The 25,576-nt window shown below is 40.3% G+C and overlaps 2 protein-coding genes across 6 annotated transcripts in view; one reads left to right on the plus strand and one right to left on the minus strand.

Moving 5' to 3' along the window:
* EFCAB7 (EF-hand calcium binding domain 7) overlaps positions 1-7,467 on the minus strand; it is a 20,426-nt gene extending 12,959 nt beyond the window's left edge. For all 3 annotated transcript variants that reach the window (XM_027651627.1, XM_027651626.1, XM_027651628.1), the window contains exons 1-7: positions 7,377-7,467; positions 7,066-7,140; positions 4,846-5,033; positions 2,227-2,438; positions 2,024-2,110; positions 1,353-1,542; positions 576-700 (exon numbers count right to left, since the gene is read on the minus strand). In XM_027651627.1, the coding sequence (XP_027507428.1) occupies positions 576-700; positions 1,353-1,542; positions 2,024-2,110; positions 2,227-2,438; positions 4,846-5,032 (801 nt within the window). In that variant the 5' untranslated portion in view covers position 5,033; positions 7,066-7,140; positions 7,377-7,467. The remainder of the gene's footprint in view (positions 1-575; positions 701-1,352; positions 1,543-2,023; positions 2,111-2,226; positions 2,439-4,845; positions 5,034-7,065; positions 7,141-7,376) is intronic.
* Positions 7,447-25,576, plus strand: part of ITGB3BP (integrin subunit beta 3 binding protein) — a 22,173-nt gene continuing 4,043 nt past the window's right edge. Inside the window, exons 1-7 of one of the 3 annotated variants that reach the window (XM_027651634.1) lie at positions 7,455-7,569; positions 11,483-11,525; positions 14,051-14,189; positions 16,905-16,977; positions 18,240-18,318; positions 19,079-19,172; positions 20,728-20,787. In XM_027651634.1, coding sequence (XP_027507435.1) covers positions 7,565-7,569; positions 11,483-11,525; positions 14,051-14,189; positions 16,905-16,977; positions 18,240-18,318; positions 19,079-19,172; positions 20,728-20,787 — 493 coding nt within the window. In that variant the 5' untranslated portion in view covers positions 7,455-7,564. Of the gene's footprint in view, positions 7,570-11,482; positions 11,526-14,050; positions 14,190-16,904; positions 16,978-18,239; positions 18,319-19,078; positions 19,173-20,727; positions 20,788-25,576 lie in introns of all 3 variants that reach the window. The other 2 variants (XM_027651635.1, XM_027651636.1) reach the window with 2 other exon arrangements.

The raw sequence follows: 25,576 nt of genomic DNA on the forward strand, positions 1-25,576 counted from the left end.
TTAGCAAAGTGACTTTGTTGTCTCTCTCCCCCAGGAATTTATATTGAATGAGTGATTTATTCAAAAGAAAATACTGATAGAACATATTAGTTTAACTAAAAATCAATATTTTCAGGCTATAGCATATATTTAGAAAGTAATGCCCAACAAACTGAACATGCTCTCAGATCTGTTATTTATTTCCAATTACCTTTCATGTAAAGGTTTATGATACACAATCTTTCAGACTACTTAAGCATTTAAAGTTCTCACCAACCTAATACATTATTAAACTTTAAATTTCTCAAGAAGTCATTAAAACGTTTTCTCCAACAGTGGTTTCATTTATAAAAAAACACACTTGGTTCTATTAAACCTTCACACCTGAAAAATTATTTTCAATAACTAGATGTCAGCAAAACCAACAGTATATAAAAATGTTAATAATAACACATATCAAACTCTCAGTAGTTTATAGCTGCCCTTGACAAACTATTAATAAAACATAAAGAAGCCATTTTTCTCTGATTTTTAGCTTATTTAAAACGCAATAACATGTGTGCCTAGAGGAAAACAGCATAATTTCAGTGTGATACCTTCATTGTGTCGGGCTCAATTAGCTTTGTGCTCCTGTTGCAGCTGGAACCCACACTGACAGCGGGACAAGTGGAAGCTTTGCCACTTTGGGCTGATGAGGGCCTTGAAGGAGCTCTGCTGTCACCTACAAACACAGATATTTAGTTACAATTACATTATTTCAACCCCCTCCTAGTGCTATTTATCATGAACCTTGTGTTTGTAAGCACACGGACAAACCGGGTCCCTTCATCGCCGGTTGGTCAGAATGGGGTTTTGCCCAGAACAGAAGCAACTGCAACCAGCACAAATTCCATGCAACATTCCATACATTGCACCTCTGCAGTCTGTGGTCTTTTTCCAGTTTGGGAAGGTTTTAAAGTATCTTTGTAACTCCAGGAAGAAGATTAAACTCCCCTACTGATTGTGCTGGAAGAGTGGCCTCAATAATTGAAACAAACACACATTTTATTGATAAATGTTTAAGGTTTCATCTCCGATCTGGGAAGGAAATAAATAACTTGTCTATGTTGCAACATCTGAGCATTGTTTTCTCTCTTCCCTCTGGACTGTGTCACATGACAGCCAACAGAATTCACCCTTAGGAATCTGAGAGCTTATTCTTAGCAATTTGAGAACATATTCTGCTGAGATATTTATGTGATTGTCACTGTAGAAATTACACTAATCAAAAACATCCTCACTAATCTGAGAAAAATTCAACAAAAACTCAACTGCTCATTGACCCAGAGCTTCACCTCCAACAGAAGAAAACTCCCAATGTGAAATACAAACACCTTTTGGCAGTCTGGGATCAGTTTTCTTGGAGATTCTGGGCGATGGTTTTGGCACTGGCAGTGGGATCCCTTCAGAGGAAGTTTCAGCTTGATTCCCAAACTGCTGCTGCCTCAACCTACTGTCAACTTCCAGCCTCTCCCGGGCAGTCCTGCAGCTCTGCTCCCTGGTGGTCAGGTACAACTCACAAAACTGCAAGGAAAGAAAGGGAATCTGGTAAGTGAAACATTCTTTCTCATGGTTTTAAGGAGTAAAATTAACATCAATAAGGAAAGGACAGGTCAGTAGATGTGATGCATTTCAAGCACAATTTGAATTTTCCTGAATCAGAACAACCCCTCAAGTAACACAGTAAAGGGGAGCCACACAACAAGGAGGGCCAAATATTGAATAAAAATTAAGTTTGACTTTCAACCCAACAGATGATCTATATTTCTTTCTAGAAATTTGAAGACAGAATCCTTTGTTAAAAATCATATTAGTTTTCCTCCTATGAAACTATACTTATGTACAAATCTTTGTGAGCTGTTTATCCAGTTCACAATTTAGCCACAGGCAATTTGGGATCCTGGGTAAGATCATCACTAGACACATGGAGGTGGTAACATTGTGCTTGATGGAGTCAATAACACCAAGTCAGTACCACAAACCCAAGTATCTCTGTTTGCCATACCTTGCTGTAATCAAGTTTGCCACTGCAGTTAAAATCAGCCTGTTTAGTAATTGCATTCACTTCATCCCAAGTCATTTTATCACCTCTCTGCAATAAAAAAATCAAACCAATCATTCTTATACTGTAGCAAAGTTTTACCATCTCATTTCCAAAATCTCTACTAATGGTTAAAGATGGATAATTGAGTTTCCACTGCTACTTACTGTTGTAAGGATTTTATAGAGTTCATCATGTAAAATATATCCAGTTTTATCTGTGTCTATTTTTCCAAATGCTTCGAGCAGCTCAGTTTTTGTAACTGGCTTTTCTTGTTTTAAAATAGCACAAAAATCATCAAAATTCAGTGCAGTTGTCTGTGAAGTCCAATATTTATTAAGGGTCTTCTGAGATGGATTTCTTCCAGCCTGTTGAAGTACTGAACAATATAACACAATATTAGCTATATATTCCAGCTGTCAGTAAAGGAGTTTTCTCAAAACATTCTTGAATCGTTTTCCATGTTCAGACTTTTTTTTTTAAGCCAAATCACTCCAAGGGAAAAGTGGGTCTAAAGGACAGTCTGGGGTATAGTCTCAATCAAAATATCCACAAATTCAAAGACAAGTCTTCCCAAGTGACAAGTGTAAAATTCAGTCTATATCCTGTGCCTTAATATCAATAGCACATTATTTCTAAACCTGCACATTATCAGATCCTGTTTCTACTAAAATCTCTGTCTTTCCACTTAGTTTGCCAAAAACTGAGATCTAGTGTAGAATTCATGTTAAACAATATTTTATGTCACATCTACACAATCGAGCTTATCAATTCAAATTGCACAACATGAAAGGCAAAATGATCCCAATGATACACATTAAAGCCAACAGCCAATCCCACACATGCAACCAGGGCCTTGGATCTCACACCTGGCATTCTTCAGCATTAATTTCCTGGATCTAGTTTGCCTCTTCCAAGTCTTCACTGCAAACATCCTTTCATCAGTTCTCAGTGTGATGAAGGTGTGATGTTAAATTGAAATTAAACTCAAATGAACAGTCTGTGTGAATCCAGAGGGATGCCTCTATATCTTGCCATATAATCAAGTCTTTTAGGGAAGCACAAGAGATCCTTCATCTCCACCTGGGCTGACATTTGATTTTGAGCCAGCTGAGCACTGCCCAGGACCATCTGTGAAATGAGGTGGTGGCATCGTTACAATGCTCGGTGGGCAACTGTGTCACCATCAAAACAAACAAACAAACCCAGACACCTTTGTTGCTAATCTGCAGCTGAATGCCAAGGACTAAATAAAGATTTCTGCCCTGTCACCTCTGCAGGCAGTGCCAGGAGGACACAGCACAGTTTATATCTTCACCTGTGCCACGCTTGGGCACAAAGCAATTGTTTGGAGACTGCAGTGTCAAGGTCAGCCAAGGAAGGGCAGTTACTCTGTGTGGCTGTTGCTGTGGATAGCAGAGTTCCCTGGAATGTCAGCACAGCACAGTATTTACTTACATTTAACAGATTATCCTTCTAATGTACAACTCTGTGTTTTCATATATCCAGGGAGATCAGCACTTGCCATACCCTACCTGCCTCCCAAGTCTGCATTTGTGAAAATTCAATTAGCCTGCACCTTTTATTTATATTTCTTTATGGACTGATTCTGCTAAATAACTTCAGTATTATTACAATGCACAGGAAATGAAGCTACTATCTGTGAATAAGCAAAACTCCTAGCAATAAAATGTCACAGGGCCAATCTCTAAGTTGAATACTTTACAGTTTAGAATGTCAGCCAAACATCATGTAGCAAGAGATGTCTAAACATTAGCACATTTCAGAAATGCCAGAATTAAGATGCAATATAATTCTATAATTCTCAATGCTTACAAATTCTAACACAAGTTCTTAAATATTTCTGAAAAGACTGGGAGCCTGAGCAACTAACTGCCCTCTCAAAGTTAACCTTGAAACCAAAATGCCCAAACACTTGCTATGGAGCCAAGTGGCACGTGGATAGAGATGAAAGCCAAAGCATATATTAAAGAGATGACACTTGTTCACACCACCCCTATCTTAAAATCCAGATTATCCTAAACTATCATTAGGATGTTATAAAGGTACTTTTATTACAGCTGAGGAAGCCTGGAGAGCACTAAGTCACATGCTGTAAGAATGTGCCTGCTGATGGGTAGGATTTCATGTACTGCTCTAGGGAAAGAAGCTCCAACCAGTGTAACACAGAAGAACAGTCAGATTCTACCAACAGCTTTATTTAGTGCAGCTGAAGCAGCCAGAGAGATTTCTTTCCTGTTGTACTGCTGACAGGAACTACTTTGACACAAATACAGTCTGGATTAAAAAATGAAAACTTCTTATTTCATTCTATGGAAGCATCCTAACTCAGTAGGAGTGGAAATACAGAGTAAGAATTCCTATGGAATACCAGTTATGGTGATTTTTTGTGCCAGGGCAATTGCCCAACCTAAACTGAACTGAGAGCACTCACACTGGTGATTTACAGAGAAAAAGCTCTGTCTGATATTCCCACTTCCAGGAGTCATCCAACACCCAGCAACAAAGATTAAGGATTTGAGGAAAATGAAAGACTTTGAGGAACGGCACTTCCTATAAACTTTGAAAAATCACTATGGGATATTTTATAATAGGAAAATGTCTTCAAAGATATTAAAATCTGAACCTTATCCAAAACTACTGTGAATTCCTTAAAACTATTACTGAGCCTGTGCACTGGGATACTCTCAGTGCTGAACTGCTTGTACACCACCCACTGCCCCCATCCCACACCACAGGTACAGGGAAAAGGATCAAATCATTACCTAGGCTGAGCTGTTCTCTGCATTTGATATTTTCCAAGCTGCTTTTCAGAACAGTCAGATAAGCTGCTCTGCAGTTCATGTAGAAGTTTGCTTCTTCTGTATGCTGGGACTTCTTCCCTTGGGAATATTCCACCTGTGTGGCTTTCTGAACGGAGAGGGAAGTGTTATTCCTGGGACTGCTGGCCATCCTGGGAAGGGTACAACTACAGTTAGAGTTTGTCACCATTTCCCTGCTTAATAATTGCTCTGTTTGTCCTGTGAAACACAGACTGGCATCAGTGATCCTAACATTTAGGTGATATCCTTCCCATTGCCTAAATCTGGGATGGGAATAACTGTCTACACTTGTAGGTAGCACCATGAGATCCACAAAAAAAAAAAACTTGAGCTCTACTTATTACTCACAATTTATTCTTCATTGGCAGTAAAGTTTAATTTTATGGTATTTTATTTTAATTTCAGACATTTGACACTACAATTATTATATAATATATATTATATAATACAGATATTATATAATCACGTTTTTTGAAAGCATAAAAACACCTTTTATCTGTGAAACAAGCCATTGCTGTCCATGCTTTCTCTTTTTTGCAGTTGTAACTCAATAAAACGTATAGATAAAAGCAAAACTGTTCAAAACCATCACCCTTAGTCTTTCAAATATGCCAAGTCAAGCACACAGTTCTACTTCTAAGAGTTATCTAAATACAAATAATAAAAACAGATGTGCATAAAACTTTAAGAATATGCATAAAAATTTGAGCAACTTAGACTATATAATTGTTAATGAATTGAAAAAAAACATGAAACTCACTTTTTTCCTCAATTATTCAAACAGTTCCAAGCAGTAACTGATGCTGTTTGCTCACCAATGGCCAGTAAATGGTAACAGCAGCTTTCTGCTTTTTCCAAGGGTGATTAAGGTTTTTAGAAGGCCACCACAGAGGGCCACTAAATCCTGGTTTGCTGTTGCTCTAACAGCCTCTCGTATTATTTTACCCAATGTTGACTTCAGAAAATATATTCCAGTATAACAAATGGAATATCTCAAGTTCAGCAACAAGACAACGACATCAGAGGGTCCCCTTCAGGACTCATTGGATTTTGACTCAGGAGGCCTAAATCACTTGCACCTTGGTGAGTTATACAGGTCTTTTACACTTGGGAAAGGAAGATAATAATCTCTTCTCATGGATGAAGTACCCTATTTGTAATACCCAGCCTGCCTGCCTGACACTTTAATATTACACAGGCACTAGAAAGACCCCACAGGGACCCCCTGCCACAGTCTGGCTCCTGCAAACGGGTATCACTATAATAAAGCACCAGTGTTACACACACAAAATGGAACTGGGGGGAAAGTCAAGGAGGAAAAGAAGAATAAATGTTAATTTTCCAGTAACTAGTTTGTAAAATGTGAACTCTCGTTTGTGGTCCTTGGACTTCCCATTGCTGAGATATTTCCTGTGTGGGCCACAGTTCTGCCAAGAAATGCTACCAGTCCATTGAGGGAAATCCAGGGAGCAATGGCTCAGTGACAGCACTGCCAGCAGCCCCATGGCTTGGGCTGGGACATTTTTACTGGATAAATGACACTTTAGACAAAATAGGTGGTGGGGAGCTTTCTGGGCTGGGCTTTTAAACTGGGAGAGAGTAAGTTTAGACGGGATATTGGGATGAAATTGTTCCCTGTGAGGGTGTAGAGACCCTGGCACAGGTTTCCCAGAGAAGCTGTGGCTGTCCCATTCCTGGAAGTGTCCAGGCCAGGCTGGATGGGGCTTGGAGCAATCTGATATAGTGGAAGGTGTCCCTGCCCATGGCAGGAGGTGGAACGGGATGGGTTTTAAGGTCCCTCCCAACCCAAACCAGTCTGTGATTCTATAGAGCATGAAGATGACACAAGAACTACTACCTTTGATTTTTTTGTCGTATGATTCTAAGAGATAAAAAACAACTTCTAAACAGGAATTTAGTCACAGAATCCCAGAATCACTGAGATTAGAAAAGCTCTCCCAGCCCATCGAGTTCAGCCTGTACCCAATGCCCACCTTGTCACCCAGCCCAGAGCACTGAGTGCCACTCCAGTCGTTCCTTGGACACCTCCAGGGATGGGGACTCCACCACCTCCCGGGGTAGCCCCTTCCAATGCCTGACCACCCTTTATGTGAAGAAATTATTCCAAATATACAAAGTCAGACCCCTCACGACAACACTGACCTTCAGGACCGAGGCTCATCCACAGAGCACGCACACCTGCACAGGGAAGCTTCGCCCTGCTCCGGCCTCGCCCACCTGAAACGAGGAAACTTTTACCTCATGGATCTCGTCACCTCCCTCACCTCCCTTTCAAGGACTAAATTTACACCCCACCGTAGAAAACATTACAATCCCCTTCCCCCAGCGCATCTGAGGGGAACCAAGAACCCTCCCTCCCTCCGCCCCACCCCCAAGCGGCCTCTGAGGGGACCCTTGAGGTGCCTTTGGCCGCCCCGAACCTCCCGCCCGAAGCTCCCCGGCCCGGCTCGTACCGCGCACAGCGGGGCCCGACGAGCCCAACTCGGCCCCGGTCTGGGCCCCGCAGCCCCGAGGGGCTCCCCCGCCCTGCTCCGGCCCGGCCCGGCCCGCCCTCGGCGCCGTTTCCAGCCGGCGGCGTTTGGCGGGAGCACGGCGGGAGCTGCGAGGAGGCGGTGGGGGAGGCGGTGGGAGCGGCGGCGGGATGTCGTGGGTATCGAGGGGCGAGCGGAGCCTTTCTGCTCCCCTTTCCGCTCCGCTTTCCTCCCTTTTCCCTCTGCTCCCTTTTCCTCCCCTCTTCCTCTTCTTCCTTCTTCCCTCTCCCCTTTCCCTCCGCTCCCCTCCCCTCACGGCGGCGGGGCGGCCCCCGAGGGCGGGAAGCGGTGAGGGGAGCGCGGCTCCCGCCGAGCGGGAGCTCCCGAGCCCCTTCCCTGAGGGAAAGAGTGCGCCGAGGGTCGTCCGGGAGAGGGGAGGAGCGGCGGGGAGAGGGCGGGATTTGTTTCCAGAGGGAAACAAGGACCAGGGAATGCTTTCGATGGCGGTTCCCCTGGCGGCGTTGGGTGGGTGATGTTGCTGTGGGTGATGCTCTCTGTGTTCTGTGTTTCCGAAAGGGGGTCGGGGTGACTCCTTTCAGTGGTGCCCAGCGACAGGACAATGAGCAATGGTCTTAGACGAAAACACAGAGAGTTTCACCGCAACACGAGGAAGAACAACTTCACACTGAGGGTGGCAGAGCACAGGAACAGCTGCCCGGGCAGGGCATTGGAATCTCCCTCTCTGGAGACATTCCAAACCCACCTGGACTCGTTCCTGTGTCACCTGCTCCAGTTCTGGAATATCCCCAGTGAGGGAGACTCCACACCTTCTCTGGGCAATCCCAGTGCTCGGTCGCTGCACAAGAAAGAGTTTCTTCCACATGTTCACGTGGAATTTCCTGGGCATCAATTTCTGCCCATTGCCTCTTGTCCCATTGCTGGGCACCCCCGAACAGAGCCTGGTCCATCCTCTGACCCCTCCCTTGAAGGCATTGGCAGAAAGTAGGTTTTAATATGGATTTATGAAAGTGTGACTTTAACAGAGTTCAGTGGCAAGGTTCAGTCTATTAATACATAGATGAAACATCCACAAGAAAATAGGATCAGAATCCCTTTAGGATGATTTACATGGAGACAGGATGCAGAAGGGTCAGGTGTGCAAAGGATTTGGATACAAAAGATATGGGTGCAAAAGGTGTTACCAACTTCAACAGCAGGAAGGTGAGGCCATAAGATCCGTGATGCCTCTATATAGGCTTGGGATATTATCCCAGTTTATAACTCCTTATGGATTTCAAAGGTAAATGTTAGAGCAGTTAGGTTCCAACCTCTGCCAGTCCTGACCATGGAATTTGTAGTGGTCATGGCAGGATACAAAGGAAACTTAACAATACACAAATTTTGATTTTTTTTGTTTGTTTGTTTATTGAAGTCAGCTTCTCTCACACTGAGTTTCACCACCATTTAAGCTGAACACAGGAAATTATAGGATTGTTTTCTGGTTTTCCAATTGAAAAGACATTTTCACTGGCACATTTGAAGATGGAGCAATATGTAAATAGCAGAGAGGTGCTTTGTTTTTTTCTCCAGTAAAAGTAGAACCTAAAGAGGAAGCAAACTGAAGTGGCCTCAAAATGTGCTACAATAACCTCTAGGGCATTTTTAATGAAATAATATGATCAAATCCCTGATTCTCTATGGGTTTTTTGTACATTAACCTTGGACATGGCTGTTGCTGTTGCATTCATTCCTAAATTATAAAGGAGAGGAAGTGAAGTTCTTTAACCTGATAAATATTATGGGCAAAATAACTATTTCAGGTTGGACAGCTGGCTGGAAACATGTGCTAGCATACTCTGCATGGTCAAGAAAAGAAATTAAGTCTAGTCAGGCTACAATTCAAGGGTAGAAAACTCAGACTGAGTTGTTAAATACTGTCACCTCATGTACCTCATCCTTCCGTCTCCTTTTCTTGTTCACAGTCTGACATTTGGTTCTACACTGGAGCCAAAGTGAGGCTTTTCCAGCCATATAAAAAAGATAACCCAAACTAGAACTGCTGCTCTTCGTGTTGTTCCCTAAAATACTTCAGGAATTTTGTTTGCATGTATTGATTTCTCACCTTTGGGAAGATCAGAGGGAAGACAGTTTGGCCAACAGGGTTCTTGTGTTGGGTGTGGGGATGAATTTTGTTTCGGAGTCCAAGGCAGGGAGCACAATTTTTAAATGATTTTGATGTAGCTTCTCACATTATGGCATTGAAAAGACAAACATTAAAAACACAGCCACAAGCAAACGAGGCTGCTGTGCAGGCTGGACTGGGAAACACAAGGAAAGGTTGTGTAAAGCTAAAATTGTGTGTTAAAATGTAATATTCCAGCCCTTTCCAATGTTTAAGTGCTTAGAATGAGGCTCCAGCTTTGCCCCCATAATCTGGGGAGTTTGCAGGGGTTTTGGAGGCCAGCAGAGAGAAATTTGGGCTTCTCTGTTCCTGTCCACAATATTTGACAGACTCCAAAGAACATACCATTGATCAGTCCACAACTTTCCCCCTAAGAAATTTTTCTCAATGTTTATAACTTAATGGGATTTTCATTTAGTTTCTCATTTCTCTTCATCCTGCAGCTGTGCTGAGTCCAGATCCTGCTTTTTACTTTGCCTTTCAGTCATAAAATCTTCCATCATCACATGCCTTGGTACAACATGCAAATGCACTGGCCCCCAGAGCATCCTCTCTATTAATAAATAGGATATTTCCCTGCTGCCATGGGCTGGAAGGTGGAATGGAGTCAGGATTCCTTCAATATGGGTTTCTCTTTAAAAAAGAAATACATTGTAAAGAATTCCATCAAACTGTTACAGCTTTCACTGCCCCTTGGCCAGAATTTCATAGGCTTTTTTAATTTTAATGTTACCTGTTCCTTTGGCATTTTTAAGACAGAACGTTCTCTTCCCCTTTTTGAAATGGAGATGGTTGTAAAACAGTTTTCATATAAGACCCTTACCTGAGTTACATATCAAAGATGTGCTTCCATTCCTGTTGTCTTTAATTTACAGCAGCATAAATTTAAAAAGGGTATGTTTGGAATTAGGTCATCTTAATTCCTTACAAGGCAAAACGTTCTTTTCCAAGATGAAAACTGAACCAAGTTCTTGAAATATGATGTGTATTGCAAATCCTGTTTAATTCAATATAATATATACATTTCTTGGGGACTGTTCTTACACAGATTTTTTTGTTCCTTGTTGTTTTTTATCGTGGTTTAGACCAAGATTTAGGAACGTGCTTAAAAACTTTCAGTTGTCTGTGGGAAAAATAGTCTTAATTTATGTTGACCTTTCTTTCCTTGGAGCATTTAGCCTGCATTCAATAAAATTTTGATGACTGCTCTTTAGCAGACAGCTGTACCATATAAAGTATTATAAATATTCAGCTTTCCCCTTCCAGTGTTGCCATTAACAGCTGGGCATCCAGTTCAGCAGAGCAGATTTTGCAGAGAGAGCTTGGCATGTTCCTGAATCAGGAGAAGGAAGAAGGGAAGCAAATAGTTTCTTATGGTTTGGGGACCTGTAAAGACATAGAGCATCTGTTCCCCTGTTAAGTCATAGTCTGGCAGCACTGAATCATGTTAAGAGCTAAAATGATGGGAAAAACTACTTTTTTCTCCTTGGCTTTACCTGTGCTTTAAATGGCTTTATGCATTATTTCAACTAATGGCAAAATCCTTTCAACCCTTGCTCACAAGGTATGTAAAAGAAAAGGCTTTTGTGGGGTTTTTGGTGTTTATATCTTGGGGGAAAAGCAAATATTCAGTGTGATTTCGCTTCAGTGTCTTGATTTTTATCTCTGTTATAAAATGGAGAATCAGGTTTTCTTATGCAAACACTTTATCCTTCTAAACAAACAATGTTCTCGGTACACAGTATTTTAATCAGTTAATAGATTTGCTTTGGATGACATTTGTTTTCTTGTGTAAATGTGAAACACAACAAAGGAAACTGTTTTTAAAAATATCAATTATAGGTGTTTCTAAAAGAAATCTTTGTGTCTAGATACTGTAAAACTTGTCCATATTTTTCTCTTGCAGAGTTAAGAGAGCATTGAAGTTGGACACTGTCAAAAAAGATAATGTAAGTATTTTTTGGTGTATGGAACCATCTGTTTATATGTATAGATATATATATATCTATTTATATTTATATGTGTGTTTCTATAGATGTATATATATATATGTGTATGTATCTGTGTGCAAAAATTATGTGTGTATGAATGTGCTATTTCATTAGAGCTGCATTTATATTGTTACAGATTGGCTGTTGTCTGGGAGAATCCTAAGGCACAAAATTACTGCTGACAAATATTATAGTATAAAATTGATAGTATTTCATTTGTCACAGAACTGCCTGGTGTTAAGTAATGTACATCTGCATGAATCACTTGAAGAATATGCACATTGTTATTGCCATCACTATTTACCCAAGAGCTGAATGAGTTAAGATCCTTGGTGAAATAATTTATTAAAAATTAGCTCCATTATCCTGGGGAGCAAATGCTCTGCCCTGTAATTGTACATGGAACAATATGGAATTATGGCAATGCTGGAATCTGCATATTACAAACTGCAAAATTGAAATGAAAACATTAAAGGCATTTTCATGTCAGAGCTGTAATTACCTCCCTCAGCTAATCTGGCAGAATGAAACAATAAAGTACAAACACTGCCATAAATTTCACCACAGTTATCACAATGAAAATAAAATTGTACTGGTGCTATTATTTTTTGTAAATGCAGCTCCAGCATCCTCCCAGTCCCAGCATGGTGGGACATATGTCGGTTTATTATCTCTCCTACCACGGTGGGTGTTGCTGGAGAGGATTTTGGGAGGATGGCAGGCTTTAAAGGAAGGAAAATTTGGGAGAAGTACAGGGAGAAATAACCGATCAGCAAACCAGCTCCCAGGAAATCTCCATCTCTGTGTCATTGTGAAGAGATTTGCTCCTATGCAGCACATCTTTGGAGGCCTCACTGGTGTTTAGCAAGGTAGAAATTCACAATTTTAAAAATTTTTCTAGACATTTTTTTTATAAATTTAAACAAAGGTGGCGAAATACCGCAGTGGCACTAAAAAAAATCATTAGCAATTTAATTAGCAGCTTAGTGTACCATTACCCAACTTGTTCTGCTCACAGTGCAGCTGTGAGTGTCATTTTGCATCTGTTTCTTAGGCTGTGGTAACATTTTTGTAGGTGAGTGGTCCAGCTGAAATTCCATGGAATTCTTTTTCTGCCTTAAAGCAGATGAGCTAAAAGGAGTTGTTTGATGGTTACCTGCGTTCGGGTTCTTGTGTAGCAAAAAGCTTCACAAAAGCCCATCTGAGTGATCAAAACTTTCAGTGGGAGCTCAGTGATGTGGGTTTACACTGATTTTTTAGTTCATGCAGTGCCTCTAATGACATGTCAGAGATTTAAAGTGTGCCATAATTAAATAACTTTTTAGAAGGTAGGAAGGAACATAAAGTAGTAAACACACATTATTTGATTGAAGTATCTGTTTCATCTTTGCTGTTTCTACAGTTCATTCCCTATTTTTCAGGAGTCCGTCATTCCACCTCCTGGTCAAAATACCTATGAACTAAAGATCAAAAATCAGTGGTTTTAGATTTTGGAATGTTTGCATGATATCATTAAAAACTTGCATCACTGGAGGAGAAAGTCTTACTGCCAAATAAATACTGTCCTTGTGAGTACAACAGTAGCTTTCTCCAGGTAGTTGCTCAGATGTGGATATGCTTATCCATATCCAGAGGTGGCTGCTGTTCAAGCAGGAAAAATATCCTGAAACTGTGAGCAGGTTGGAGATTTGCTGACCTGTAGGTGCCTAAACTGGCATTGATATTTAAATTAATATTTCATTTAAAGATCATTTGAAACATTTCTTTAACCTGCTTGGACGTGGCAGAACGGTGGCAACAGACTGAGCGTTTCCATCAGGTGTTGTGTCAGCTCTGATAGACAAGAGCATAGATGGCTAATGTGAAATTATTTAGAGTATTTGAGACTAAAACAAGACAGAGGTGAGTGGGCAGCAAACTAAACATTTCAAAATATGGTGTAAGTCATATTACTAATGACCAATAGCAGCACTGCCATTAGACATATTGAAATCCTAAACCAGACACAAAATTTGGGGCTTAAGGAACTTACTTGGGATTTTTTAAATTAACATTTGTGTAGATAATCATTAGAAATAACTATCTTTTGATGCAATTAAAATCTAAAAATAGTTGCTTATAGTTCTTATGTGTCTTAAATTCTTAATACTGTAGGAAAAATAATATCAGGTTTAGGCTGCTTTAAAAAACCCAAACCAAGCAACCAGGTGATACCTAAATCTCTGGAAAACACAGACTTTTTCTTTATGGGAAAAGGAGCTTTTATTTTTTTTAGAGTAAAACTAATATTAGTGAAGAGGGGGAGTAATAGGGCAGCTTGGTGGGCACAAGGTCAACCCACCACAACATACAACATGGGCTTCCAATTGATGGGAGTACATAAAGTTAGGAATTACTGAGGAGAACCTCTTACCAGATGGTAAATGTTCAGAGAGATTTTATCAATGCTAATCCAGATATTTTTGTATTTTGCTACGTTTCAGCCATCTGATGCAACACCTCAGAAGGTCAAAAAGAAAAATCTGAATTCTTACTCCCCAACAACAGGGACACGCCAGATGAGTCCCTTTTCATCCCCTGTGAGGCACAATGAACAAAACCCCAGGAACCCCTCAGCAAAGGGTTAGTTGAACATTCCCTCTTTCTTAATACAATATTTTCCTGATTATTGGCTTGATCTAGTAACTTGTCTCTCGTGTTCTATGTTTGTTTCCTTTTCCACTTTAAAAATTTTTAATGTCTTTTGGAAAAGCTGATGTTGACTTTTAAAGCTTGAATCTTTTCAGTCTAAATCTTGGGAGTGTTTATGAAACAACTTGTTTATGAGGCAAGTTTTGCTTTCTGTTGCTCAGTGTTAAAAATGTTTGGCTTTGACTCAGTAAAAAACTTCCACACTGGCATTTTTGTCACTAATTCCATTAATTCCCCTGGTTTGGCATGTTAGCAAAGTCCTTTTTTATTTTGTGTATTTTTTGACAATTATTTTTCGTGGTGAGGCACTTCAAGGCAATTTTTAATGAACATAATACCGAATGTCATTAGCTTGCAGAAAATATATAATTATTTTTATAATTATATTATTTCCAGTTCCCTTTGGGACTTACACCCCCTTAGTTCAGCAGTCACAGTTTCTGGTGCAAGCTCCGAGTGCTCAAGAAGTGGATTTTCGGTGGCCTGACGTCCTTTTATGGCTCTGTAGGTTGTGGGGGTGATCTCTTTAAGTATCAGGGAGCCCCAGGGAAGAAGTGATTGTGTGTCTCAACCAGTCATGGAAACCTCATTTATTGAAAGGTCTTGGATTTTAGAACAGTCTTGCTTCCACAAAACTGAAGATTTATCAGCTGATATGTGTTTTATTTTTGTGGCCTTTTAGGAGCTGTGTTGGGATTTGCAATGCAAGGCCTGGATTATGTACTTCCAGGTCTGGGATGGAGGCACCAATCCTCTGTCACAGGGCCTGCCCTGTCTTGTGAGCAATTCCTCCTCTCAAACTGAGTGGCTTCTTCTCGATTCCTGAAAAGGTGGTTATTTGGCATGGTGGGCATATCCATGCTCCCACTTCCTTCACATCCCAAAATCTTCAGAGACGTTTAATCAGCCCTTTAGGTACTGACAGGAGTCATCTTAAAAGACTCTGAACAGTTTCTCTTTGGGGTTATTTTCCTCTTCAACAAAGTTGCATTAAAGCTGTGTCTTAAATGTTTCCACAAATACTCCTGGTTATGTGTTGCATTTTTTTCTTGGAATCCAAACCCACTGGTTTCCAACTTTCTTCTTGCTGTGAAAAGTAACTGTTCCAGTGAGCAGCTTCCTGACTCTGTTTAGTAGGGAACTTATGTCCTTGGCATCTAAATTTATCTACTCTGTTTTCCTACAGAAAGAAAGGTATTTTCAAATATTTCCCAGGTCAGATTTCTCTGTCAGTCTCTGCTTTTATCAGCAGAAAGGAAATTTTGTGTTTGAATGCTTTAACTTCTATATCAAGATTTGGTAGTTCTTGGTGGTAAATACGAATCTCTTCACCCTGTCCAAAGAAACCTTTCCACGAGAAGAGTTGCCAGTAGTTGTTCTCCTTACCTTTGCAAAAGCTTTTAAAATTGTATATAATGATAGCAGTTAAAATTAAAAATCTGTAGCTCTCTAGATATGTTCTCTTGACTATCCTTACGTTGGTAATTACCTGCTTTAATGAACTGTTAATTTTCATGACGACACACAAATGTTTAAATTACTACAACTTTTCAAACTTTCCCAGCCTCTCTGCACTTGAATTAGATAATGCCTTATCTCTCAGGTGAAAGTAGAGCAGGGGCAAAATGTCTTGAATTAAAATGTATATTAGGATGTCAGTGGGAAAGGTGAACGTGTACTTCCAGCCTGATATTAAGGATGGACATGGGGGAACATTCCTTTTGCCTATAAAAAGCCTGATCACGTGAGCAGAGCTGACATTTAGATGGATAATTACTCAGTAATGTAGCACTAACCAGCTCTTTTTTTCCTGTGTTCATATAGGTACAAAATGGTGTTATACAATTATTAAATCACAGGTTTCAGGGTGTCCTTTTAAATCCACAATCTCTGTTCTCCTTCTGAAAAAACACTTTTATTTTAAGAGCTGTGGTGCTTTAATAGGTTCTGGATATCACCTTTCAGGTGTTACACTTCCATCAATATTCTGTTTTTCTGTGACCAGTATGTAAGAAAACAACAGAACAAAAATTACTACAAAATTAAGTTCAAGTTCTATTGACTACTTAGATTTAAAATTGAATCTTTGAGGGTCTTCAGCTGCTGTATTGGAACAGCTTAAACTTGTATAGCACTTTGTCATTCTGAGATATTTCTAAGTGTTTTACAAAATAAAAATTAAAAGTTGATTCATCCTTGAGTGCTGATACTTGTGTGTAATAATTCAAATTTAACAAGAAATCGAAGTGTTTAATGCTTAGCGTGGCCTCCCTTTTTTAGTGTGATGTCAGGAAGATTTATTACAGAGAGATGTGAAAAGCACCTCAGTCCACAGGGTGGGATCTGGGATTGCCAGAATTATCCCAACTTCCAGTTATTAATACTCTAATCCCAAGGTTTCCAGGAATATAAATGTAAAGGGAGTTGATGAGAGCTCAAATTACAACAGTGTAAATTGTAGTGAATTCAGTGTGGTTCATTCCAGGGGATCTGTCCTGCTTTCCAAGTGAGTTTGGGGTTTTTTTTCCTCTTCCTAAAAGATCATTCTAAAATCAAGATTCATAGTAACACCAACTTCACGTCCTTCAAATAGAAAATATCTTATTTTTATCTTTATTGTTTCTTTTCTTCCTTGTGAACTCCGAGGAGGTGGGAGAGAGCAGAGCAATTCCAACACTGGATTATCCAGGAGAGGGCAGCCTCCAACAGAGCAGGATGGGTGAGTGCATCAAATGTGTTCACTTTGTCATGGGGGCAGTGATTTTTATTTCATATTTCACACAGAATTCAGTTAACAGCCATTATTTTTAGTGCTTCTGATTGCACAGGATTAGATATTCAAAGGCACTGAATGGTTATAGGTGTAAATTAATGCAAAATCTTTTACAGTTCTCACCTTTTCTGCCACAATCCAATTTTAAGGTATACATTTCCTGACATTAATGAACTTGGGGCAATCCCCAGTTAGTAAAGCACTTAAATAAATGTTTCAGGTGAGGTGTCTGATGGGCTGTTTGCCTAGATAGGCGTTATTGAACTAAATGTCGTGTTTGAAGTTGTAGCTCTTCCTTTTGAGCTCTCAGTTTGTCTGCTGGGCTTTTCCCTTGTCATGGATGTTTCCCCCACCATGAGCTTGAAATTCCTTCATTGTAGGACGGTGTTTTCTGAGTGGTGGAGTTTGACAGAATTGTTTGGGTGACATGTTACGTAGTGAAAAATAAAATATTAAAATTATACCGGTGGTAAACTAAACTGACTAAAGGGCTTTTTTGGTGGTTCAGTAATTCCCTCGGTCAACTCATTTCTTGGTGACAGAACCCTGAACTACAGAACAATTGGAGTAATCAGAGCCTTCATTAACATGTCAATGTTTGCCTTCAGTGATTCAGTATATTTTTAAAAGCTTTGCAGAAGACCAGCAGTTACTGACCTGCCACTAAAAACATTTATAAACCAACACCTACACTTGATATTTATGTGAACTTCCAGACACTTGATTTTTATGGGTGGAAAATATATAGTCCAATACGCTGCTATTATTGTTTTCTTTTCCCATATGGAAACGTAGTTTTCTACATTTCCATACTGTAGCTCCGTTCCTAAATTTGAGGGTTTTATGAGGATAATTCTCCCTTCTCTGAGAGGAAACAGTAAATAGATTATTTGATTTGCATCTTTAAATGGTTCAAAGAGAAAATACCCTAAACTATCATGGCAGGAATTTTTTTAATGTGCAAATCCTGAAGAAAATCCTCTGATACTGCTGAACCTGAGTTCCTGTCCTTAAAATTAGGATACAGGGATTTTTGGCGGTTGGGATTTGAATCCCAACCAAAGGCAGGTTGGTTTTGGTGTTACAGGTCACTGAGCTGGATCCAACCTGATTACATTGGGAAGAAACTCTGGGAAACGTTGCAAACATGGGATTTCAGTGAGTGGTGATTAGAGTAATTGGAATTGTTTTACTTTTTCTGGACCCAGGTTCCTGAAACTGCAGTCCCAAGTGAGAAGTTCATTGGCCAGAATTCTGAAAATAAGAGCAAATCTCACAAGCCTCCAGGTCTGCTTTACACTGATTTATTTTTTTGTCTGCTTTTAATACAGGATTTGAAATCAAAATTAAAATTTTGTATGCAGCATTTAAATTTTAGGGAAGCAAATAAAAGACTTGAAGCCAGGCAGGTTTGACTTGGAAATCCAGAAAATGCAAAAAACCTCAGAACTTAGAAAAATTTTTTAAACTAGAAGAATTGCTTTTCCAAGTCCACCATTTTTAATTTGTATCACTCCTCCTTTTGTTCACAAATAAAAACATAGGTAGTTCTCAACTGTTATTTATAACTTGAAATATGAATTATTACTACATAGATTTTTGTGTCCTTAAAAATGAAATATCCCTTTTTGATGAAGTGATGGTACTATTTAATTTACCACTAATGTGTCATCATTTCATAGTTTGTTTAATGCATGTGAAAATGCAAATCACTCTTCTATATCATTCCCATTTTGTTTCATTTTTAATAAATGTAGCAGAAGGTTCATTGCTCTGTATCAATAGCTGGGAAATAATTCAGTGTACTCAGAGTACTGTAGTGATTTATTTTATATGATCTGACAAGGTTTTATTTGCTAAAAAAAAGACATACTAATTTAAAATATTTATTTACTCGTTAGAATTTATTTGAAATATTTTAATTGAAATGTTTATTTATTAGCAATTTCCAAAAGTTCGTTCTTTCAGGTGTTTTTGATAAGTTGTAGACAACCAGTAGATAGTTTGGGAATGGGATTTCCCAGTGTCTTTAATTGTTGTTTTCCAGGCTTTGGAGGGCAGCAGAGAGCTGGAAAATATCCTCGGTGTCTCGGACTCCTCTCGTACCCTGAGTGCTGAAGTGCAGAAAACCCAAACACTGCGTAAGGAGGGTTTCCAATCTGTTTATCCCCTTTCTAACCACTGAACAAGGATCGCTCCAGATGGTTCCCGGTGTTATAATGGAGTGTCACAGCCCAGGATTCTGTTTTGGTCAAGAAAAATGCACTTTAAATCTCCTCGTGCATCTAACGGGGACATAAAAGACAGGCAGCCCCTGTCCTGCTTTTCCAACTCAATGGGGAGGGAAAACTTGGAAAAGCAACACCTTTTCTCATGTAAATAGTTAGATACTTAGTGGGTACTTAGCTGGGAATTAGGATAAACGTTTGCACTTGGATTGCTTTGCTTGTCTTCTCTTCTTCCGAGGAAATTGGTTTGTTTGTTTGCCTGGCAGGAGGATTAGGCTGATTGTAGATTTCCAGGCTTTAAAAATCGCTATTCATGTGTCTTTAAATAATGGACATTCCAAATGCTTATTGTGTTGGGAATAACGGGGCTTCCCAGATGGCACATCTGTAATACTTTGCCAAAGGAACCCAAAAAGCTGAAGTTTTTTCACTTGTATGTGTCCATTTTTAGGAAACTCTTTATCCTTCCTCCAAGTCAGAGGTTCTGAAGTTCATTCCTCCTGCTCTTCCCAACCAGAAGGGGAGGATGTGATGGGGAAATAGTCTAATAAAAAAAAACCAGTGTGGATTTTTACAGGAGAAGACCAGAGATATTGGCTTCCAGGGATAAGAAATCAAGGTCACCTTTTCCAGGTCATTTACGTTGTTCTTGGAGACTTTTCATGCCAGCCTCCAGCTGAGCAGGGAATATGAGCAATACCTGGATACAGCCAGTCCCTGTGTCCACTCTCCAGACAAACGTGCAAAGGTGATAAAATAGTTTCTTAACCTGCACCAGAAGTGCCAACAGACATCATTCTATAACCTGCCTCGTTGCTCTGTTTTCTGCCAAGTGTAAAAACACTGGAACCAGCTATAGGGAAGCAAAACCTGGAACTGCTCTGTTTGCAGTTGGAAGCAGGTGGACAGTAAAGCCAACAGGTGCTAGTGAATTCTTCTTCCCAGAGCATTGGAATTTATGCACACAATTCCAGCAGCTGCTGTTGTTTAAATTACCATTTCTTTCCTGAGGTGTATTCCAAACCTTTTCCTTTTGCATGTGTATACACTGCACTGTTCCCTCTGTAATGGCAGAGCCTTTCTTATACAGAGGGAAATTCCCTGGAAACAGTGTGTGTTCCCTTCCCTGCTCTGGATAGGACAGTCCAACAGCCCAGAGGAGAGCTCAGACCTACTGCTGACATTCTCTGTCATGTCCACTCTTTCTGTCAGCTTCTTGGGAAGGAATCCTCTTTTCCCCATGTCTGAATTAGGAACAAAGCACAGAAAAAAATGGCAGCAAAATGTGGTATGAGGCTGAAAGCACCACTTGTCAAAATTATCTGAATTTTGAAAGCTTTTTGTTAATTTTTTAAAGCACAATTACATAGGTAAGGGCTTTTTTCCTTGAAATGCATTGAAAGTGAAGAAGGCAGCAGAGGGATCATTTCCTTTGAAATCTCTGATTTGGTATTTATTTCTTCACTAGTGAGTCAAGCAGAAGAGCTGCAGCTGTTGAAAGCAAACCATGGAAAACTCCCTGCCCCAGGTGAGAAACTCCGTGTAACTCCCGTGTAACTCGTGTTTTGATTCCTTTTGGTTGATTCCTTCTTAGTTCTTTCCACTTGCAGTAAGTTGGGTAACATGGAGTTATAAAAAATTATGAGAATCAAATGTGTTTCCTCTGAAAACTTCCACTACACAAATTTAGTATTATCTGCTCTTTTCATTGTATCGGGTGTTTCTCCATGGAGTTGGTGGCATTTAATACCAGGTGGCCACTTTGGAGCCTTGGCAGGAAGGAGGGGACACACACAGGGTTGAGGTTTTCTTTCACATGTGGTAAAATCAACAGCTTCCCCACTGATATTCTGATATTTCTGTTCTCTTCACACATTCTGTCTGAAAATACAGCAAAACCAGAATTAAAAGCAGTGATGGCATCTCTGCTGCTTCTTTTGTTTGGATCTGCTCAGGCCTAAATTCCCTCTGCTGTGGGGAATTCTCTTAAAGGAAAGAAAACTGCTTAAACTTAGGTTTCCTGGGCTCCAGCAGATTATCTCCAAATGTAAAGGAGTGACAACCCTTTGGAAGGAATGTGGCTCATTTGTGCAGTCTGCTCTGTCTGATTTACAGCTCCCTGTGTCCTCCTGTTCCAATGATCCCAGTGATGGGAATGTCATGGCCAGTGCAGATTTAAACACTCACTGCCTCCTTTGTGCCCTGCTCTTTAATACACATTTTTAGTTCCATCTTTGCTCTAAAAACCAGCCCCTAACACCAAACACGTACCCAGTCTTGTTAGAGGAGAAATACTTTATGAAAGTGGGGTGGAAAATAGAATTCTGAGTGTAAGTTGACCAATTTTTATGTAGTTTCAGTGTCAGTTTTGTTTTAACAAAGAATAAATTCAATTTTGCAATCTTGAAAATGCAGTTGTAGGAGAGGCAGAGAAGTGTGTGATCAAAGAGAAAGAGATCAAAGAAGTGTGTGCATTTGGAGATGTTTTCCTTTGCTTTTTAGTTTTGGATGTGTTTTTTTCAGAATTATTTTTAATTAGTTATGGCAAGGCTGAGAACTTATGACTGTTCAGTGGGTTGGTACCCAGGGAATGTCACATTATCATCACATGGTGAGGCATGAAATTTATTTACTTTACATAAACAACCTCCTCTTAAAACAACTCCATCCAGAACATTCCTGGCTCAATGGGCAGCCTTGTGTGGAGCTCAGTTTATCATTTTGGGTGACCAGCAGGAAAAAAGGGCAGCATTGTCTGGCCATGACTGGAATTTACAGTAAACAAAATGTTTTGGAATAGAAAGTAAGCAAATGGTAAAACAACTGCCAAGAGATGAAATGGAGTTGGTGTGTCCCAGTCCCACCCAAGCCCTGTGTATGCTGGGAATGGCTGTGTAGGTTGGGCTGTGCATATTTTAAAGGAAAGTTTAATAAATTGGGAGATTCCAAGAGTGAAGATAAGATTCCAAACAGGAAAGCTCTTTGGTTGGTTGTTACAAACTACACTAATACTTTGCTTCCCAAAACCAGTGACATAAATCATATCTGTGACTCCATCTGCTGTCCACGTGGGAAACAAGGGAGTGTTAGAGCAGATCAGATCTTGCAGTGTTGGGGAAAACTGTTTTCAGGCCACAATGAAATCCAAAATACTTTCTTTCCGTGGTGTTGTTCATCCTGCCCAGCTCAGGGGGAAATACAGTCACCCCCCGAGTTTAATTCTAAACATTCCCAACTTCCATCTTGGTTTTAGTCCAAGGGACTGACTTTTGCACTCTTGGATCAGTAGTGGTGGCTTTCCAAGACACTGGATCAGGATCAACTGGGCGGGTTTTCATTTAATGCCACTTGGAGTCACTGATGAAAGCAAAGCTGGAGAGATCAGGGATGAAGTAAAGCTGAGTTCCTGTTCACCAATCCAGTTTTTTGAAGACTGGATAGATGGCAAAACATAAATTCCATGGCAGAACTGCAATATACAGAAGCCTCCTTAATAAGCAGAGTTCCTTCTTCAACCAGATAAAAAGGTAAAAATACAATATTCCACTATTTATCCCAATTCATGTCAGTTTGAGTTTGGACTTCGGGTATTCTAGGACTAAACCCCTTGAGTCTGCTCTGCTGGTGGGTTGAAGGCAGTGAGGGTAAGTCACATTTACAATTTATTTTTTACATCATTCTCACATAAAGTAAAACAAATTTGTTGCTCTTCAGACATACTTGGAGTCTGTCTCACCTATCCTTCCTCCTCCTCCTCCTCCTTTGGGATCTCCTGGGGAAAAGGGGAATACATCAGACTGCAGAGGTGAATTTTTCTGACTGTAAAAACTTAAAAAACATGGTTATTTTTCTCAGCCCAACTTTGGACTCACTTGCAGGGAAGAAATGTCATTATCCCTTTGCTGGGAAAAGTAAGTCTTGGGAACTTAAGTGGACTGAGTAGGTTCACAACTAAATTGATTCAGAAACTTGAGCTGCTTTCTAGTGTTCAGATTGTGATTCAGATGCACAACAGCCCTAAAAGGAACAAAAATGATGCTGAAGGACTTGTTTTCAAACAGATTATTAGATGGAGACTTAGAGTTGTGTTTGCCAACATTGTTACTCAATGCTTAGGCCAGCTTTGGTGTTTTGCCTCTCATCCCAAATGTCTGCCCTGAGTTCCCATCCCTGATGGTGCCATCGGTTCTCCTGACTTGTAATCCAACCAGGAGATGAGCTGTCCTCTTGGCCTGGTCAGAAAGGTTCTGAAACTAAAATAGGAATTGAATTAAAAAGTAATATTTTCTGAAAAAACACACTCTAAAACTTGATGTTCAACTGTGTTCAGCCCAGCCCCAGCCAGGCTGTGTAGGCAGAGATTAGGGAGAGGCTCAGCACACATTCCAACTGGGAGATGATTCCTTGGAGCTGAAACCCTGTGAGTGTTGTGTCCTGTGTCTCCGGGACTCAGCTCCAAGAAATCAGAGCTTTGTGGTGCTGGAGGGACGTGGCCTCGTTCAGCTGCTCTTCCCTGGGGAAGGATATCCGAGTTTGTGCTCCTGAGGCTTTTCCACCATCAACACAGGGCAAAGTTCTCTCGGTTCCTCACGAGTGTGGGGTTGCCCCCAGAGGAGTGGGCTGCTTTGTATCCTGGGGATGAGAAGCTGTTGTTGCTCAGGCTGAATTTGGCTGCACCTATGCCTTGGTCTGTGCAGGTGGGTCTGGTTTAGTCTGGGACCAAGCAAGTCCCTCCCAGTCTAGAAAGGTAACAAAACCCACTCACCCAGTACCCAAAATCTGCAGTGGCAGTGCTTTTCCTAAGACAAGGAGGAGTCTTGTCCTGACAGAGGAGCTGGGGTGAGGTTTCCACTGCTCCTTCCCAGCAGGATTGGGAGCTGTTGGGTGCCCCCACTCCGTAACAGTCCATATTTTAGAGTTCAGCCTGAGGTTTGAGGAGTCTCTCTGGGTGTGAGGAGGAGCTTTGGGCTGGAAGGAAGGAGCAGGTTCCAAAGCTGCAGTGATGGAACACCCTGTACTATGCAGATAAAATATTAAGCCATTACCTGCTGTGGCAGATCCAGAAATGCACGTGAGACACATGAGTGTGGGCACATCCAGAACTGTCGCCCTGCGTTTCAGATTTGGGTGGCAGCCCCATTTATTCAGAAATTTGCACTCGTATTTACTCTCTATTTTCCTATTTACCTTCTTAGAGACACAACAGCTATTAATTTTTAATTCTAGTGGATCTAGTTGAGAGTACTAAGCTTAATGAAAAATTCAGAAGAATTGTAGTTCTTCCAACAGCTACATGTAGCAACTCCTGCACGACAATAAATACTGCTTTGTCCCATGAATATAATTATTTTAAATAAAAAAGAAAAGAAACATTAGTTTGGACTCACTTAGTAGCAATTATATGTTTAAGAGGTGTAAATAACTTGCCATCCAGACATTACAAATATCCAGGTGCTCTGTATGTGCTGATGACAACAAAATTGAAAAGAAAGACTGTAATAATTCTGACTGGTTTTCTCTGCAGAAGATATTGATTATTTGTGTGTGGTGAGAGATTTGGAAAATTCAATTAAAGGAGTTGTGCAAAGGTTTCATAAATTTCCCGGGTACAGCGTGTACACAGACATTGCTGCCTATTAAATCAATGCAGCACTTCACAATATATTTTCTTTGAAACATAAAAATAAATAACATTTAAACAGTTCTGCTTACTACAGAAACAAATTTTATTTTCTGTGAAGCATTTAGTCATGTGCTATCACTGACTCATACACATTTGCCAGCTGTAACAAATTTTATAGACGTTTTCTCCAGAGACAGAGCTCATATACTATGAATTTTTAAATGAGCAAATGGTGAAGAAGGGATGTCAGCAATATAAAAATTGATCAGTTAAAAGATAAAAGCATAAGTAAAGAGATTTGTATGGTAGTCTTAATAGGTTTTATTAAATAAAAATACTATAAAAAGACAGTAATGAATAGACTGAAGGTTTTAACTGTGGTTGAGGTGGAGAAAAATTATTCTGGCACATTTAGTAGAAGATTGGTTTTATATCACCCGACAGGTGAACATTTTTTTTCTCTCTGCTTTTTAGATCTGTAAATGTTTTAGAGCAGTCAAACTTGGGGAAGAGTGGCAGGGGAACTAGGAGGGGGAAGGAAACTTGGGAAGATCCAGCCCTTTTAATGCTCTTGTGGGCCAGGAGGTGCCGTGTCCAAGGGCAGTGAGGGCTCTGCCAACCCTCCAGGAGCAGGGGTGGGGTGATTCCAGCTCCTACCTTACCCTGGGAACCCTAAAATTGGAGCTGAGGAGAG

This window comes from Corapipo altera, unplaced genomic scaffold (assembly GCF_003945725.1).
Source record: "Corapipo altera isolate COAL_440 unplaced genomic scaffold, ASM394572v1 57, whole genome shotgun sequence".
NCBI lineage: Eukaryota > Metazoa > Chordata > Aves > Passeriformes > Pipridae > Corapipo > Corapipo altera.